Source organism: Ziziphus jujuba, chromosome 4 (assembly GCF_031755915.1).
Source record: "Ziziphus jujuba cultivar Dongzao chromosome 4, ASM3175591v1".
Classification (NCBI taxonomy): domain Eukaryota; kingdom Viridiplantae; phylum Streptophyta; class Magnoliopsida; order Rosales; family Rhamnaceae; genus Ziziphus; species Ziziphus jujuba.
Window position 1 is genome coordinate 17,006,370 of NC_083382.1, and position 20,151 is coordinate 17,026,520.

At 31.5% G+C, this 20,151-nt stretch overlaps 1 protein-coding gene, 1 long non-coding RNA gene and 1 pseudogene across 2 annotated transcripts; all 3 read left to right on the top strand.

Annotated features, from left to right (window-relative positions):
• The first annotated feature begins 923 nt into the window (after window positions 1-923).
• On the top strand, window positions 924-3,673 carry LOC107417224 (G-type lectin S-receptor-like serine/threonine-protein kinase SD2-5). Its single transcript, XM_016025825.4, has one exon. It carries the CDS (start codon window positions 960-962, stop codon window positions 3,471-3,473), a length of 2,514 nt encoding a protein of 837 aa, XP_015881311.3. The 5' UTR covers window positions 924-959; the 3' UTR covers window positions 3,474-3,673.
• A 3,246-nt stretch (window positions 3,674-6,919) lies between these two features.
• Window positions 6,920-10,832, top strand: LOC132803369 (uncharacterized). Its single transcript, XR_009638556.1, has 4 exons — window positions 6,920-7,052; window positions 7,854-7,948; window positions 9,749-9,901; window positions 10,433-10,832. It is a non-coding gene; the product is annotated as an uncharacterized LOC132803369 (long non-coding RNA).
• Window positions 10,833-14,841: 4,009 nt separating this feature from the next.
• On the top strand, window positions 14,842-19,712 carry LOC132803565 (oxysterol-binding protein-related protein 1C-like; annotated as a pseudogene).
• The last annotated feature ends 439 nt before the right edge of the window (window positions 19,713-20,151 follow it).

The following is a 20,151-nucleotide window of genomic DNA, read 5'->3' on the forward strand; positions in this document are numbered from 1 at the left end:
TTTTCTAACGAAGCCACTTACCCTTTGTTGGAGGGAAGTTTATATGACAATGACTCACTATTTTTGATCCAAAGTCTTCGTTGAAGGGTCAATGGTCATAACTCATGTCAGATTTGGCAGACGCTTTGGTGGAGTAGAAAGAGATTGACCTTATTCAGCATTTATAAGTTAATTAATTTCTCTATAGTTATATGTAAGCTGCAATCAATTCAAAATAAATAAATTAATTAATTGCTATAAAATTTTAACAATTAAAATTAATTGATTTAAAATTTTAACAATTTATGCACACTAATACCGCAAATGTTCATTTGTCGACACCCTAAAATGGTAAAGCCATTACATTCTCTAGCAAAAGCCCAAAGTTGTAAACCTCAATTTTCAACATTAATTTTTTGTTTTATGTAGAAGCATGAGTTCCTAATATTTGACATGAATAACAACAAATATATATATATATATATATAATATCATTCATATAAGAAATGTATAAGTTCATTTCTGTAAAATTATATAAACAGTTGATATCAATTAAATATTTTTGAAAAGTTAAAAAGTAAATTGATAAATTTTTGAAGTCAAAATATGTGTTAAGGGAAAATCATTAAGAAGAGAGTCTGTGTTAAAGGAAAATCAAGTACTCCAATCTAACAGGTTTTTATATTATTATATTAATATTTTGTTTATTATTATTATTTTTTATTTTGTCCAGATTATTTTAAAGCTATTGTAAATATAGCATGGGTTATTATTTTTGTTTTATTCATTTTTCTAGTTTACTGTTTGCTAAATTTATAAGCTTATTGCAAGTCAAGCTTAATTTTTTGTAATTTATTTTTACTCCAACCATTCCCTTTTTTATATTATATTTTCATAATACGTTCTATCATTTATTGAGCACAATTATTATGGATCTAAGCAGAGCATGGCTATGGATTCTTCTTTCCTTTGCCTTGTATATGAAACAAAATTCCAGGTTAGTCATATCTCAACCACATAATTTTGCGCCAGCAAGTCCCTCTATCTCATGGACCAGCGGTTCTTCTCCGTATCTCATTATATTCGTAGGGGGATCGAGCGTGAAACTCATCCTATCAACTCGATTACGCCCAGGCTCAGTATTTGGCTGTGGCTTCCTCTGTAATGGAGATTGCCATGATCATCTTTTCGCCGTTTTCATTCTTTACAGCAGCAGCGACTTTGGGATATATGACATAGAGCGAAGCCATGTGCCACAAGTTGTATGGTCTGCTAACCGCAACAGTCCTGTGAAAATGAATGCAACGTTGGAGCTCACAACATCTGGTTTGGTCTTAAAAGATTCTGGTGGAACTGCAACTTGGTCGACGGACATAGGAGGTAAATCTGTTGCGGGCTTAAATTTGACGGACATGGGCAATCTCGTTCTCTTGGATAAAAATGGTGGAATATTATGGCAATCTTTTGATCACCCCACTGACTGTCTACTTTATGGGCAAAAGTTGGTGGCAGGCCAAAAACTGACGGCTAATGCTTCTTCATCAAACTTGACTGAAGGGGTTTTGTATTCACTCTCTGTTACTAACGAAGGGTTATTTGCTTCCATAGGATCTTATCCTCCGTATGACTATTACCGATTCTATTACCACCGTCATAACCCATATATTGCGTACGATGCTACAAAGGCGAGTGGAAATCCATGTTATGTTAAACTTGTTGAAGGAGCCTTGGTTTTCTATGTACCTGTATCTAATAATACTAGCGAAGACAAAGAGGTTGCGATAATCTCAAACGATTTGACAGTCCAATATCGACGTTACATGAGATTGGAGTCGGATGGACATGTACGACTGTATGATTATGATGGTTTAGCACCGGAAGATGATGTCCTTAACATCACTAAATGCGAATATCCGATGGGTTGTGGTAAATACGGTGTTTGTATAAATTCATTGTGTAGTTGTCCAAACAACAGAAGCGAGACAAATTATTTTCAACCAATAAACTACAGTTTCCCAGATCTTGGTTGTGCTGAATTTACTCCTTTGTCTTGCCAAGTCTCACAGTATCAAAGCTTTTTAGAGTTGCAGGATACTAGTAGTACGACTGTAGACTGGAGCTCCACAACAGACCTTGAAATTATCGATCCAGAGTCATGCAAACAGCTTTGTTTGAAGAATTGCTCATGTAGAGCTGCTATATTTCGTTCATATGATGGGAAATGCTTTTTACAAACCCAGATCTATTCCTTTGTGAACAAGGAAGCTGCTCGATCTGATTATCATCCGTTTACAACTTATATTAAAGTTCAGAGTACTCCAAAAGAGAACACGGTTCTTGTGAACAGTAGCGTCAAGAAGAAGAAAAATAAAACTCCTTCCTTAGTTTTGGGATTCAGCCTTGGATCCTTAATGTTCGGATTGTCTTTAATTGCAATGTTGGTAGCACTGTTTCTAAGGAAACAAGACGATGATGATGAGAATGAGAAATATTTAGATCAGGTTCCAGGAATGCCCAAAAGATTTTCCTATGAGGATTTGAAATCCATGACACAGAATTTCAATAGGAAGCTAGGTGAGGGTGGATTTGGGACAGTTTTTGAAGGGATTCAGACCGATGGCACCAAAATCGCAGTGAAGCGTCTGGATGGGTTTGGCCAAATTAAGAAATCCTTTGTAGCTGAGGTTGCGACTATTGGCAGCATCCATCATGTTAACTTGGTGAAAATGGTTGGATTTTGTGTTGGGAAATCACACCGACTTCTTGTTTACGAATTCATGTCTAATGGGTCTTTAGATAAATGGATTTTCCATAAGACCTATGAATTGTTGCTAAGTTGGCAACAAAGGAAAAAAATCATTCTTGACATAGCAAAGGGACTTAGTTATCTCCATGAAGAATGCAGTCAGAAGATAATTCACTTAGACATCAAGCCAGAAAATATACTGTTAGATGATGAGTTTAATGGAAAAGTTTCTGATTTTGGGTTGTCTAAGCTAGTGGATCGAGACCAGAGTCAAGTCATGACAACCATGAGAGGTACACCAGGTTATTTGGCTCCAGAATGGTTAAGCTCGCTGATAACAGAGAAAGTAGATGTGTATAGCTTTGGAATCGTGATGATGGAAATATTGTGTGGACGCAGAAATATAGACCGCTCTCAACCTGAGGAAGCGATGCACTTACTTGCTCTGTTTAAGAAGAAGTACGAGGAGAATCAAGTTCTGGGTCTCATTGATAAGTGCTGCGAAGATGTGCGAGCAAATGAAGAAGAAGTTCTTAGCATGATGAAGGTTGTAGCCTGGTGTTTGCAAACTGATTTCGCAAAAAGGCCGTCAATGTCAATGGTGGTGAAGGTGTTGGAGGGTGTCACCAATGTCGAGTATGAAATGGGTTTGGACTACAGCTTCTCTGGTGCGAAATTGTGTGAGGAGTACCAAAATCATGGTGGTGCTACGTTACTGTTGCCATCAGTTCTATCGCAAGCACGGTAATTAGCCAGTTTCTTTCTTTTATCCCTGCTTTTTTTATCACTGTTATCCTGTTTTTACTTCTTCATTTCAGTAATTTTAGTCTAATTAAATTTCCTTTGCATGTTAAACAGATATATGTACTGTTTGTTAAGGTCTTAAGGCTTGTTTGGTTTGTGTCAATCTTGGTGGAAATTTGAAAATCTTTGAAAAAAGATATGCAGTTTCCAGTATTTTAAGTGATTATTATTATTATTATTATTATTATTATTATTATTTTGGAGTGGAAAATAAGGTCCACCTGCAAACTGATTATCCAAATTCCTGGAAGTTAGAAAAAAGAAATGGTAACCAAAATAAACGTAATTTTGAAATTGCTTGGGGCAGGAACGTCGTTAATTATTTCTTAGGTCTATTTAAATTCTGTATTTTTCCATTATTAGCAAAAAACTAGAAAAAGGAAAACTGATTATCTGCAAAGACCAAACTAATGCCCTTTCACTAACTTATGTTGTTAGTTGTTATAAGACTGCCATATCATCAACTTGTTAGTTGGTTAGGGAGATTTGTTATTATAGTTGTATAAATAGCTGACACTTGTATAACACATATATAATTGAAACAAAATTATGCTGAGAATAGGCTAAAGATTTTTCTAATCCTTTAACTAGTTACGTAGATTTTTTATAAAGATAAATTTACTTTTAATTTATAGGATAAAAATTCCATCATAAAAACTAATTTTAGAAAATTTATTTCGAGGATACTGAATCTGAAAATTAGTTTATTTCAAACACTTGATAAAGGGGGAAAGTGGGATTACTGTAAATAGAAATTGATGGACAATAAATACTGCCTACAGCTAAAGCAAATTTCTATAACATTGAGTCATTATTTCCTTTTATACAAGTCAATGCATACTTAATTCAGCCAATGCAACACTTTTTTAAAAAAAAAAGCAAAAAAAAAAAAAAAGAAATTTCCTCGACAGCTAATTAAACAAGTTGAATGGTTATGTTTAGGGGTGGGTACGGATTGGGTTGGTTCGGTTTTGGACCGAAATACAACCCAATCCATACATATCGATTTTTTTAATTTACAATCCAAACCAAACCATTGAAGTATTAAATCCAAACCAAACCAAACCATTTATGATCGATTTGGTTTGGATTGGTTGATCGGTTTGAAACTTACTAATTTATAAATATATAATACAAATAAAAAAATTTCCAAATATAAAATATAAATAATAAATTATAATTATTCAAACATAAAATACAATTAGAATAATACAACATAGTCTACAATGGAAAATAAAAGAAGAAAATGTAGCAAATGATACACATCATGCACTTATTAAATAGCAAACATTAATGTCATCATCTCACTCCTATAAAATCAAATTAAAATTGTTAGAACAAATAATGTAAAATAATACATTCGTCAAAATTCATTCACTCAAAAATCAATGCATAATTCCTTTTTTTTTTTAACTTTAAAACTTTGGTAAATCATAAATCAATCAACGTTGACAGGTTCACTAATTTTAGTTGATTCTGTAAGCTCTACAAAGATCAAAACAATAAAATTAGCAATAAATTATATTTAAACATTTAGATATATATATATATAAGTAACAATTGTATACAATATATGTAGATATATATATGATGAGGATGTAAAAAAAATATATATATTATGGTGATGGTGATGGACTGGTGGTGGGCGGCAACAAAGATAAATGTTTAGTTTAGCGTTACAACTTACAATTTGATTTAGGATTTGGGATATGGGGATGTAAAAGAAAAAAAAAAAAAATATATATATATATATATATATATATATATATATTTATATATATATATATATATATTAAAAATCAATATATAAAAATGGAAAAAAAAATTTAAAAACTAATATATAAAAATAAAAAAAATATTCTAAAATTAATATATAAAAATGAAAAAAATAAAAAATATATAATTTTTTAGTTATATAATATATTATTTGAAATGGATTGGATTAGATTGGATTTATATTTCCAATCCATAACTAATCCAATCCATATAATTTATAATATTTTGAACCCAATCTAATCCAATTGATGTAAAAATCCAATCCAAACCATTAAAAATGAATTGGATTGAGCGGATTGAACGAGTTGGATTGGATTTTGTCCACCCCTAGTTATGTTCCATATTTGGCCCCCGTTTTAGATTGAAACAATAAATACAAAAAAACAAAAAAAAAATAAAAACTGGGCCCACGCTTTAGCATGATTGAAAACCGCTTTATATGAATTTAAAAAAATATATATATATATATATATATATATTTTATTATTAAGCTTCAATCATCGGACTCGAAACTTAAGACGGGCTCCACCATCCAGGGCCATAAAAAAAAGACAATTATATAGAAAACATTTCTAGTACTCCCGGAGAACTAATCCACTCAGTACTCCTTCAACTCATTTCTCGCCACGTGGATTACTTTTTGCAGGTCACATAACACATAACCAATTCCTCCTCTCTCCCACAACCGGCTACCGGCTCTCTCTTTCTCTTCTCCTTTCTATCACAGCCACAGTCTCTCATCTGCACAAAAACAAGAACCAAACGTCGTCCTTTGCTTCTTTTTCTTCCTTTCCTATCTTTAAAAATAAATAAATAAAAATAATAATAAAAATAAAAAAAAACATATACAAAACCATAATTAAAAATATCCAAAAAAATTTTCATATTTTTTTAAAATTTTTATTTTTTGAAAAAGTTAAAATAAAATAAATTTTCATTATTTTTTATAATTTTTTATTAATATTTGATATTTTTTAATATTTTTATGAAAATTTTCATATTTTGAACTTTCAATATTTCGGTTGGTATTAATTTTTTAAATCTTGTACAAAATTAAATTTGCCTTTCTGGACAGTAACGTCAACAAAAATATAGCTGGAACAATACAAAACGGAAACAAAAGTGCCTAAAAAAACCAAAAACTCATGATAAATGATATATTGATGATATGCATTTAGATATATACATATATAATTACAAAAAAATAATAATAAAAATTGTGATCGGTTAAAAATAATGTAAGTTAAATTTCTGAAAAATCACATAATCAATTGAATATATTAGAAAAAAGTAAAAAAGTTAATTCGAGGAATTTTTAAAGTCAATTCATGTAATTATGTTTTTATCAAAAGATCGATGCAGGTGGATCAAATAAGTAATCACCTTCAAAAATATATTTTTGATTAAATAAAATTATTTTGAAATAGTTTGAACTTAATTCTTTTGACCCACATTATTAATATTATTGGACGGAAATCATGGATGCATGCTTGTTATTAATCTATTTTAAAATAAAATTGTATCAATTTTTATTGTCCCGGTATTGTGAAAGACTGTGCTCGGGTTTGGGATCTAGATCTTGAACCTCTTCGGCCGTCTCATGTACTGGGATTCGCTTAGCCATTCCTGGTATCAAGATTAAACATTACTGTTGCTGCAGGTGCTAACAGAATACGTTCTTATCTCAGTAACAAGTGCTGTCACAGTCACAATAGCAGTTGTTGTCAAGGAGGCTGTCACTATATTGGTATGAAATGTTTATTATTTTATTATTTTCTTGTTACTGAACACACAGTGCTTTGATGGAAGAATTGCCAAAGAGAAAGAGACTAAAGAGAGGGAGAAAAGTAGAGTAATGGAAGAAATTAAGAAAAATAACTGTTATAGTCGAGTAATATACTATCAGGTTTATAATTAAGCCTGCAAACATAATAGAGAATCCTAATCCAATATCAGGAACCTTAATTTAATATAAACTGTATCCAGGCTCCAACATATAGGGAACTCTATTTTCTAAAATACCTATAAAATAAGTCATAACTATTGAATAGTCTTCTCCTGTTTTACATCAGTTATTGGGCTTCTAAAGGTATTCTAATGCCAAAATTAATACTTTTATGGAACGAATGCTTAACCTTATTATTATTGTTTTTCTCTATTAATAGATAGATGGATTTTATAAATAAAAAACCAAAGTACAAGGAGGAAGAGAAATCCATCCTATCAAAACTCTCTTGAACCAAGAAAGGAAGTGCCAGTCTGCCAGAGAGTCCACTTCTTCTATGCCAGTCTTTCCAAAATTTTGACTAAACTTTGTTTTTCTGCCAGTGTATTTTTAGAACTCTCTTTGCTTTCTTACTCTTTGCTTTCTTACTGTGGGTTTGAATAGAAAGATTTCAACTGTCAGTGGTATACTGCATTGAAGTTGGAAATATGAGTATGGCATACAATGTTTTGTTTTGATGGTTAATTGATTTTCTGCCCTGATCAAAATATTCTCAGAGCATGTTGCTTCTTAAGCATTAATTTATATTTTGTTTTTGCTTAGGTTGCAGTCTTTTACTTCCATGATGAATTTACCTGGTTGAAAGGAGCTGGTCTTTTCACAATTATGGTTGGTGTTGGTTTATTCAACTGGCACAAGTAAGTCATATTTTTCTATTTGTCTTTGAGAAAAATACCCTCTTAAATTTTCCTTGTTTTTGATGATGGAATATAACTGTATTAGATGATGAATATGCTCTTGCTACTGTTTTCATAGAGTTGCGTGTTATACAAGGTAGAAATGTTTCCATTCATTTATGGAGAATTTTAAATTGACCGGTGGATGGTGCTACCATCTACCTGCTCTGCTTTATGTAGTTAGTGAGCAATTGGCATCAATATCAACTTTTCAAAACAGTGTTTGGAGTAATTTACATTATGGAATGTTGACACTCATTTGTGGTGCTATGTTTCTAAGCGAGCAGCCACTTCACTTTGCAAGTTCTATAGAGGGAAGAATAGCAAGTTGAGCTTGCTTCTTTTGGTTTCAATTTACTAAATTCCTATTTATTTTATTTTATTTTATTTATTTATTTATTTTATTTTTTGCTTAAAGCAAATCGAAGGAATGGCATATTATTGTTATGTAGTAGTTCTTCAGAAGAACAAAGAATGTAGTAGGACCCATAATCTTATACTTTCTGATCTTCATTTTCACCATCTTTTTACTCCCTATTCGCATTATGAGCTGTCTGAATTCACATGAAATACTGTGGAAAGTTTATTTTTATCCTGGTCATAATTCCTGTCCTGAAGGAATAATAGAGAAAATGGGTTTAAACTGTTTAAGGCAATGTCAACTTAAATTTGTTGTTCTATGATAAGTATAAAAAAAAATTTGTTTCTGTTGTAATCGGAATGGGATGTTATAGACTAGGATGTTGCACTATGATTTCCTGGTGGGACTTCAAATGCTAATACATGCTTATAATTTGATTTAGTACTCGTTCAGAATAAGACCAAAAGTAATTGTTGCAAACGCCGCCTTATAGTGTTTGAAAGATTGATAGACTTATGCTTGCTGTACATTTCAACCACGTAACATTTTTCATCTTTAATTGTTAAAATTCCTTAGGGAACTTTATCTGGAAATTTTGTTGTGGCATTTTCTATGAATTTGATCAGTTGATAATTATCATTAAATATCAATAGCATTTTGGTATTGATTGGCAATCCAGCTGCTTTGGATGTTCAATCCTTTTCTTATTGTAGTTTTGTTGGGCAGTTTAAATGTAGTTATGCATCTTAGAAAAAATATTTTAAACAAAAATTAAATTAGCGATAGGATATCTGATACATATATATATTTTTGGGGGGTTGGCGGAGGAGAGGGGTGCTGGTCAATAGTGGTAAAAGAATTGATGTTGGTGCATTTTTGGTTCAATTTCTTGTCACTTTTCCAAAGCATAGAAATAGGACCTGCGTAATTCATGCTCTAGATGAGAGGAACCGCATCTTTTGGAATTTACACCAATGAAATTTTGGTATCCTCTTACAAAAGGTATAAAAGGAGTGTCTTACTCCAGTACTGACCATTCAACTGAAACCCTATTGGCAATCGAGTGCCTTGTTGCACATGGTTTTCTCTTAACTTAAGCTGTTGTTGTATATTTTGTGATTGTTAACCTTTGGTATTGTTTTGATCATATGGATTCCCTTTTTTATGTAGTATTTTCTTCCTGATTGATGAATTCCTAGAATTTATAATTATAGTGCCCATAACTTTCTAGTTTTAAGACATGGGAACAGTTAGAGATGATGAGTATTTAAGCCTGAATGTGAAACTGTGGCTACATGAGCCTGATCCTGAATTTTTACTTAACCTTCTGTATTTATATTCTAATTGAGTCATCTACTAGCAGCTTTATCTTGATCAATTCAATTTCTTTTACTTTTTAGATACCACAAGCTACAATCGGGTCATACAAGTGAAGGCGATACAATGGATCCACTCTCAGACAATGCCGGTGCAAAATATGTTATCCTTGAGGAGATGGATGAGCAAGATGATGGCAATTGAAATAATTAGTAGCAAATTTATCTGGATTCACTGTAAGCCTCAAATTATCCTTTTTAGCTGAATTTTGTCAATTTCGTCTGTATACACTACTTATAAATGTAGATTTTGGCTGCTTATGCGTTCAATTCTTGTGCGGTACATGGCAAAAAGTTGATGATAATTTTTTTATTTGGGTTTTTTCAGTTAACAAAATAATTGGGATTTCCGAAGAAAATGAATTCTAAAGTAAACTTAATAGGAAGGTTCTAGAAGGTTTGGTGCCTTTATCACTACGCTGTATTCTATGACTAAAAAAAAGTAAAAAAAGAAAAAAAGGGCCTTCATTAACAGCAAGTGATTCATGTCAATTGAGCATACAGGTGCATATTTTTAGATGAGTCATATTCTTAGATCTGAGTCATGGTTTGGCATTGATTTCGACTATATTGCGCAGCTAGTAGTGGTAATTAATGATATTTGGCAATGTCATATCTGCTGTTTAACTTGCTTTGCTGAAAAACTTGCAACCATCTGTCCGAATTTCGATTTTGCTGATGTAGCTTGAGCTTGATAAATTTGCACAGAAAACTTTGATATCCAAGTTGGAATTTTGGTGAAGCTTGTGATCGTTTTTGGCTAGTTTCAATTTTGGAATTTAAGAATTCCAGTCTTCATCATGATTTGGCGATGTATTTCTGTTCTGCATCTTTGGGATGGGGATGAAGATGAGAAATTCTCCAAAAGTAAGTGGAATTGGAATATAATATCAATTCCCCAAACAGGATCATCTATAAAGCCCATTCGGTTTGGAAAGTTTCCAAGCTTCCAGTTTTATGGGGAACATACTCCTTAAGAACTAAATTGCTTCTAGATGCCAAATTAATTTAGCCATTGTTTGCCATTATTTGTCCTCAATATACGTAATATAGAGAATGTAGATTTTAACGTCAAGCTGTAACTGGTGGAAGTAGTATTTTTATTTACCATTTTAAGGGGGATTCTATCATTGTTTGTATGTGCATAATATATGAATTTTGCCTTGCTTCATTCTAAATTTTGTCACAAGGGTATTCAATTGTCACATAGCTACTTAAGCATCGATGGTGCTTTTTATTTTTAAAGCATATTGAAAATTTTAAAACCTAAAGAATATGAGTTTTTTTCCAACTCCAATATCACTTTTTAAATTTGCCCTTTATTTTGCATTTTTCAATAAACAATAATGATTTACATTTTGTATTTTTGTTTTTTTTTTACTCCTTTTTACACCAAATTAGTATTTAAAAAAATTAAAATATGAAATAAAAATAATAAACTTAATGGTAAATGTGCACAAAAAAATTGTATGACAATAAATGGCTTTATTAAAAATTTTCTATAAAGAATGGGTTTGATACTTTAAATTTGAAGAGTTAAGCTTCATTTTTAATTTCAATTTTTTAATTTAAAAAACCATAGGAGTTAAAAAAAATAGGTATAATTCTTTAAAATAAAATAAATAAATAAAAGATTTTTAAAGAGCTTATTGGAGATGCTATTAGCCTACTCCATGTCAACCATTGTCATTGACAGTGCAAAATTGGTTGCAGTTTGGATCTTAGCCAAAAGGAAAAAATTGAAAATGAAAAAGAAGGATAAAAATAAAATAAAAATAAAAAAGGAAGAAGAAATTGGCGGCTTGGAGTCTTAAATTTCCATGTAATTTTAAACTTTCTGCCAAAAAAAACAAAAAAGGAAAAAATAAATAAATAAATAAAAAGAATTGGTATTTAGTATGCAATGGTGAAGTTTGTGAAATTGTCCTTTATTTTATTGTAATTATTTTTTAACACAAAAAGATAGCTAGATGACTGATGGTGAAAAATTCAATATGTACCAAGGAAAAATTGCCACGTATCTATTTATTTATTTATTTTAATTGGATTTATCATTGAACCATAAAAAGGCAGAGCCGCAGAAGAAAATAAAAAAAATCCAAACACACGCGTAAAAGCATTCCCCTTCTCAAAATCTTGACTGATGAGCATTGCCTCCTTGGATAATATGAGATATTAGACTCAAAATGTAGATTGATTGGCCTCGTTGGATAATGTGTGAGAAAATGTGGATAGATCCAAGCAAAAAAAGCAAAAACACAGAGAGAAAATGTGGATAGATTAGCAAAAGTTGGCCTTTAGAGACATTTAGCAGCAGTATCCATCTATCTCATAACCCATTATTTGTTATCTGCAAAGACCAAACTAATGCCCTTTCACTAACTTATGTTGTTAGTTGTTATAAGACTGCCATATCATCAACTTGTTAGTTGGTTAGGGAGATTTGTTATTATAGTTGTATAAATAGCTGACACTTGTATAACACATATATAATCGAAACAAAATTATGCTGAGAATTAGAATCCGAGAGCTAGAGCAAGATCACGATTGAGAGATTTAGAGAATAGGCTAAAGATTTTTCTAATCCTTTTAACTAGTTACATGGATTTTCTATAAAGATAAATTTATCTTTAATTTATAGGATAAAATTACATCATAAAAACTAATTTTAGAAAACTTATTTTGAGAATACTGAATCCAAAAATTAGCTTATTTCAAAAGCTTGATAAAGGGGGAAAGTAGGGATTACTGTAATGTAAACCAAAAACTAATTTATAAACAATAGAAATTGATGGACAATAATATAATGCCATAAAAAGCATCACATCAATTTGAAATGTTACACATTTAAATGACGCAAATACTGCCTACAGCTAAAGCATATTTCTATAACATTGAGTCATTATTTCCTTTTATACAAGTCAATGCATACTTAATTCCGTCAATGCAACATTTTTTATTTTTTATTTTTTTTAAATTCCTCGACAGCTAATTAAACAAGTTGAATGGTTATGTTCCATATTTGGCCCACGTTTCAGATCGAAACAATAAATACAAAAAAACAAAAAATAAATAAAAACTTGGCCCACGCTTTAGCATAATAGAAAACCGGTATATATGAATTTAAAAAAAAAAAAAAAATTATTATAAAGCTTCAATCATCGGACTCGGAAATTAAAACGGGCTCCACCATCCAGAGCCATGAAAAAAAGGCAATTATATAGAAAAAATTTCTGGTACTCCAGGAGTACTAACCCAATCAGTACTCCTTCAACTCGTTTCTCGCCACGTGGATTACATTTCAGGTCACATGACACATAACCAATTCCTCCTGTCTCTCACAACCGGCTACCGGCTCTCTCTTTCTCTTCTCCTTTCTATCACAGCCACAGACTCTCATATGCACAAAAACAAGAACCAAACGTCGTCCTTTGCTTCTTTTTCTACTTCCTCTATCCTTAAAAATAAATAAATAAATAAAAGTAATAAGAATAATAAAAAAAGAACGTACATTTACCTTTTTGGACAGTAACGTTGACAAAAATGTAGCTGGCACAATACAAAACGGAAACAAAAGTGCCTGAAAAAACCAAAACCTCATGATAAATGATATATTAATATGTAATTTAGATATATACATATATAATTACAAAAAATAATAATAAAAATTGTGATCGGTTAAAAATAATATAAGTTAAATTTCTGTAAAATCACATAATAAATTGAATATATTAGAAAAAAGTAAAAAAGTTAATTTGAGGAATTTTTAAAGTCAATTCATGTAATTATGTTTTTATCAAAAGATCGATGCAGGTGGATCAAATAAGTAATCACCTTCAAAAATATATTTTTGATTAAATAAAATTATTTTGAAATAGTTTGAACTTAATTCTTTTGACCCACATTATTAATATTATTGGACGGAAATCAAGGATGCATGCTTGTTATTAATCTATTTTAAAATAAAATTGTATCAGTTTTTATTGTCCCAGTACTGTGAAAGACTGTGCTTGGGCTTGGGATCTAGATCTTGAACCTCTTCGGCCATCTCATATGCTGGGATTCGTTTAGCCATTCCTGGTATCAAGACCCAAGCCTGTTCGGCCGATCCAAGAATCCAGACTGGCCACTTTAAGCATAAAGTTGAATTATGTTGTTTTCGATTGATATAATTTTGACAAATTTATTCAGAAAAAAAGAAAGAAAAAAGAAACATTTTGAATATGATATAAGCTATCAAATATGTCATTTTCAAATATCTTAAATTAAACCTTAAGTTAAAAAAATGTCTTAATTGAATTAAGATAAGCTCATTTTAAAATATGTGCAAAAAACAAACACACCATAGAACTGAAATTTCAAGTACACAACATAAAATTAGCTCTGCAAACAGAACGTAAGGCTACAGTTGAATGAACAGTATTTTAGTTATCCATATAATATTATTTGTTAAATTTCAAGTACACTACGGTCGTTTATTTAGACAGAACGATTTACCTTTTTTTTCAATTAATGTAAATAAAAAACCAACTCATATATAATAAAAACTATATATTTCTAAACAGAACCATGTCAATTTCAAATTTTACACATTTTTTGACTGCTACTGCTGCCTTTGCTTGAAGACATTAAACCAGTTTTCCTTCATGCAAAGGCAATGTACTTGGTCACTAACAGAAAAGTGAATGCATGCTTTGTAATTTTTTTACACGTTGAATGGTCATATTCATAAATCAGGACCATTCCTTTCTTCATAAATCACAACCATTCCTTTTTTCATTCATACTTGTCCCACGCTGTATTTGGATCAAGCCCAATTAGTTTTCTTTAGCTTCAGTCCATATAAGTTAGGGGAATTTGATCCAATACCCTTTTTTAAAGGGCTATAAGGATATTTACCATTCTCATCTCAAATGTTTTTGTTTTGCCCTTTAATTTTTCAATATTTCTAGATTACCCTTTTCAAATATAAAAGAAAAGGAAAAAACTAATGAGACATATTCTATTTTTTCTCTAACCTGGACGAGCATGAAGAAAAGAGGAAGAGAAAGTGAGAGAGAATGAGGTTGTTGCTAGCGATTGGAGGCAGAGAGAGGTTAGCACCATTTGAATCGAAGATGGAGAAAAGCCACCTCAAGTCGCTGATTGAGGATTCGAGAAGGTTCGCGCTTTTCGGAAATCGGCAGTGGTTGTGTGGCGAAAACCTGACCAAAGTGAGGGCACGATCGAAATTCCAACACAAAAGAAGCATTTCGGGTGAGTTTTCATTTCATAAGAAAAAAAGAAAAAGAAAAACACATTATAACTTTTCGTTTCCCTCCCCATTTTTTGTCTTTCCTGTTCTTCTTTTCTCTTTTGTTTCTGACATTTTGTCTGAACCATGGCAATTTCAAGCTACATTGTCCCAGGGTATCTCCTATAATTTCTCATCCATTTCTCACTTGAATCAGGTATTGCTTCAAAAAATTTTCCAAACCCATGCAATTTTTTTTTTTTTTTGTTAGGGCATGGAAATAGGAGAAACTGTGATTTGAAACTCAGTCCAATGGGATTCCTTATAAAAGGAGGTTTGGTGAGCCTTCAAACGCTAACCTACAGTTCTGCTTCAAACAAATTTCATACTAGGAGCACTTTGGCTAGTTTTATATAAATCATTTGTATTTAAAAGCTAGACACAATGTGGTATGCATATTTCATCTTAAACATAAATGCATATATCGCACTCAAGCATTACTATACATAATTTGAAAAGGAAAATTGATGACATCATTATGGTATGTGCTGCAGTGACAATAAAAAGGATAGCTTTATAAATTTTGGAGAGAGCAATAGGAGTTATTGTGAGAGAAAAGGAAGTTCATGCTTATTTTTATGATATCAAGACCAGTAATTATTTTCACCTAAAGATGACTACCTCAGCCAAAATAGTGTAGAATATATAGCTGCCAATAGCTGAAGTTAGCGTAATCCTCTATAGAAAGTAGCCCTGTAAGTACTAGATTGTGAGGGAGGAAAGGAGGAAGAACAAATGGTACCTAGGTTTAATCTATCTTGTATACTTCCTTTAACAGACTCTGGACATTCAAAACCTTATGCATACATACTGAATATTCTTCATCTTTTTGGTGTCAGGTCAGTCATCATCCAATGATTGTTGCTTGCCACTGTGAGGGTAAAGGATGGAAATTTTGGGGTGATAGCAATTTGAAGAGTAAATTTTAGGGTCGCTCAATTCAGCTTGATCATGTTGTTCTTTTAATGGTGGAATTTGACGACAGAGAAATTTTTCAATGGAGTAAGGAAATGACTAATGATTCAACTAATATTCCCTTTTTTCTTTTCTTTTTTGTTAAAAAAAAATATTTTTTATATTATTTATTCTTTGTTGTGTTTCTGTTCTTTTTTCTGCCAGGTTACAACATCAATTAACAACTTTATATTGGGAAAGCTCTATTGTGACCACTGTGGTACAATGCGTATACAAGGGAATCATAACTAATCTTGCAAGTTGAAATTCAAGGAGCAATCTATCATTGACCAAAATCCTCACTAGGTATTCTTTCTTTATCTTTTAATTTTCAAATGCTTTACTTGCATATAGTTTTATATGGATATTTGGAGGTCTTCTTGGATGACTGAAAAAAAGCATGGCAATTTTTTTCTCTAGGAACGTAATTTGGCATAACTTCTTCAATTGTTTGGTTTGTTTCTTTGTGGAATGAAATATAATTATGTTGTTTAATAACTTTAATTTATTTTGACTGAAATTATACTAGGTGGAGGCTATCAAATTATTGAATCTCTCTCCATATTTGTTGACAAAGGATTTATTTTATTTTATTTTATTTTTTTGAAAGCCTAATATATAATAAAGTCTGGACAGCTTATAATCCCATTATATTGGAAATATAATTCCTTTAGTTTCTGAATATGATGATACCAACTTCAAATCCTCCAAAGGGGTTGGAGTTGACAGCAATAGAAATTTTTATTAGTTAATCCTTTATGGAAGTTGAAGTTGTCTGCAAGAACAATATGTATGGATTATGAGAGGCGGAGCATGAATCATTTTCTTACCCCTTTGGTTTTATCTTGCTTCTAGAAGAAAGCCCCTTTTTTTTTTTTTTTTGAAATAAATACATCAAACCAAAGGATTCTATTTTTGGGTGAACAGAATGGATTGAGGGTATATATTCTATTAATAAGTACTATAATATTGTTAACAAGCTTAAAGATTGTTCTTTTAAAATTATTGCTGTTTTCTTTTTTGGTCAGGTACATGGTTTAGTTCAAGATAGAAGTGGAAAACAATAGCAATACTATTTGGAAAATGGGATGAGAGCATGCATTATGTGGATGGAAATTGTTCTGGAAGGGAAAAGGATTGGAGTCATGACCTGATGCCCAGTTGCTTTGGAAGAGGAGCAAGCCACCCCAATTTCCTACAAGATATAACTTACCATGCTTTGCCATCACCATGAATGAACTCACCCTAGGATTAAAGGTAGTTTCGATGACTTCATTACTATTACTTAATGCCCTGGTTTGAAACACTACACTGGAACATTTTTTCTTTCTTTTTTTCTTTTTCCCAATTGCATTTTTAGCATGGACATGAATTGATGACAAGAGATTTTAGAACATGCAAACAAAATAAAATCACTCAAGTGCTTTTAATTTTACTATTGTGTGAGTGGATGAGGACTTCTTAATCTTGATTTTAGTTGCAGGAAAAGTTGTCCCCTATAGATTTAAGGCTCAGGCCTGATCAAAGGTATCTAGACATTGATTGCTACAACTTTTTATCCCTCGCCACAGGTAACATACATTTAAGTAACCGTTGTTGTTAAATTATTCATTTAAGTTATAATTTCCTGAAGCTTGTATCCTGAGGTACATAACAACATGTTGATTATTATGTTTTCTTGCAGTCTTGATGTTACAGATAATGAAATTCAAACCATGCCATGGGCAGCGATTCTTGAAAAGGTTGTCCAGCTACAAAGTTCGCAATAGCTCTGTGTGGTTAAGGATCTTTCTGCTCATGATGTTGTGATGCGATTGATGCAGAAGGAAAACTAATTGATTGGAATGCTTAACAAAGGAGTACTTACATTTCCAATCTCAAAATGGGTCCCTGGTGCTGGTCCAACTGTCAAATCTGGTTCAAAGGGAAAGCGCCATCGTTTGATACTGACTAAAACCATTGAGTGGACCTTAAATTGGTGCATACTACAGAGCATGTTTGATAGGTATGTTAAACTTGACCGTGCATTTCTTGTCATGGATTTCTTTTCATATTTAAGATACATATTTTGATTGGTGCATACAGTTGGACATATGTCAAGATGTAATATGTAAAATGTCCATTTCATATTTCTTAGACAATATGTAGAAGACAAGAAGTTATTTTTAAATTTGGCAGTTCTTATAAGTTTGTTCTTTTTAAGGGATGGTTACTTCTTTTCTTAGATGCTTTATTGAACTTTATACCTTGCCTTTTAAAAGACAAGGTGGCTACGCAAATTAGAGATAGCCCTCAAATAGTCAGACAACCCTTTATAACGAGGAAATTTAAAATGTTTAAAAACTTGATATAATTAAACCTATGATTTTATCCAAGAATTTGACTTTTGTTCATTTTCCAGTAAAAACATGTCACATTTAATTTTCTATTTGCAAATTGATATCTTAGAAAGAATAAACTTTTTGCAATCAATTTATTTGGTTTGAATTCTGATTCTTCCTTATTTTATTTACAACTGATAATTTAAAAACTTAGAACCCAGTGGATTTGGAAGGTTTGAAAAAAGCACACATTCGAGATGGCTTTGCAGTGGTGCATTATCTTGTCTGGTTGGATAAGCAGGTAGTCCGTGAAACTTGTGCATCTGTTTATTTCTTGGACAAGTAGTCAATATACCCTTTTTGGAGGAAAAGCTTTTTATGAAAACAATAAAACAAAAAAATAAATAAATAAATAAAAAGATGTCTAAGCTTTTAGTGCATATAAAGATGCAGGAGATATATGGGGTTTCTGGTTACTTCTTGGAGGGAGACGAAGTGACTAAGAAAAAGCAATTGTAAGTTCATTTTTTGTTTTTTGTTTTTTTGTTTTTTTAGGTTGTTATGCAACATCTAACATTTGATTGAACTACTAGTTGAGATGTATTGTGGCCTAAATATTGCCTGAAAGAGGAATGTAAAAGAACATAAACCATATCAGACAACTTGTCAGTACATAGCTTGTTTATATTTCTATGTTTCTACATGCAATGCTCTGCTTGTGCAGTTTCAATACACACTAATCAAATAATGATGCAATGATTGCAGGCAAACACTTAAACTGACAGAGGTGACTACAAGCGATAAGCTGGAGAGTTTTCGTTCAGTAAAAAAGGTACTATGAACTTCAAATGAAAATTCCATATGATAATAAGTGGTAATGGTTGAAAATTCTATATGATATCTGTGAACTTCAAAGAGGTATCTCTGACATTGTCATTTATGCACATGAGTGGTAATGGTTCTTAAGTTGTGTTGCATGGGCACAACCTGCTTTTGAAGCAAGCATGGCAAATTTCACCATATAAAGATAAATAAAGTGTTTTCCAATTTCAAATGAACTTTGACATCAATATGTTCATTCCTACTTTAGCAACCACTTTCAAAAGCTAGCATGACGTTCTATGCATAACAAATTCCAATATATCAAGAGAAATAAAGGGTTTTTCACTTTTAAAATGAACATTGACATGGATATGTTAATTCCTACTTTATCAACTACTTTCAAATGTTCTTGTTAAAAAGTGATATAGTTGAAAACGCTATACTGCAGTAAGTGCTAATCTATTTTATTTTTCCTTTTTATTATCATTATTATTATTATATTTTTTCAAGTCTTGCAAAGTAATTTTGTTTGCTTCATTTTGTAGGTCCTCAAGGGTCATATTGCACTTGGGAATGCTCAATTTCCTAATGGAACCATCGGTATTTTATTTTATTTTTTTAAATTATATATTTTATTTTAAGTGAAATGTATTGACTATATTCTTGTAAGATTGTGTGATAGGAAGGTACATGTTCATTTTCCTTCAGGTAATGCCCTTGTCATTCTTGCTTGAGTTCCACTATAGAAAAATGGTCTTGATTATCGGCTTGGTACAGGCCACGGAATTGGGTCTTACCTTAATGTTCATGAAGGCAAGTGTGTTTTACTACTTTCCTCTATTATTACTGGGTATGAGCTATTGCCTCAATCGTTAGATTTGAACCTTTATACTTCTTTATGGATACTCTAGGTATTTAATTATTTTCTTTGAAACTTGTATGCTAAATATTGTAACTAACCGCAGATATTTTGTTTGATTTCATCCACGTATCAAATCGGTCTTCGTTAAAGTGGAGGTGCCCCGTATGCTTTTAAT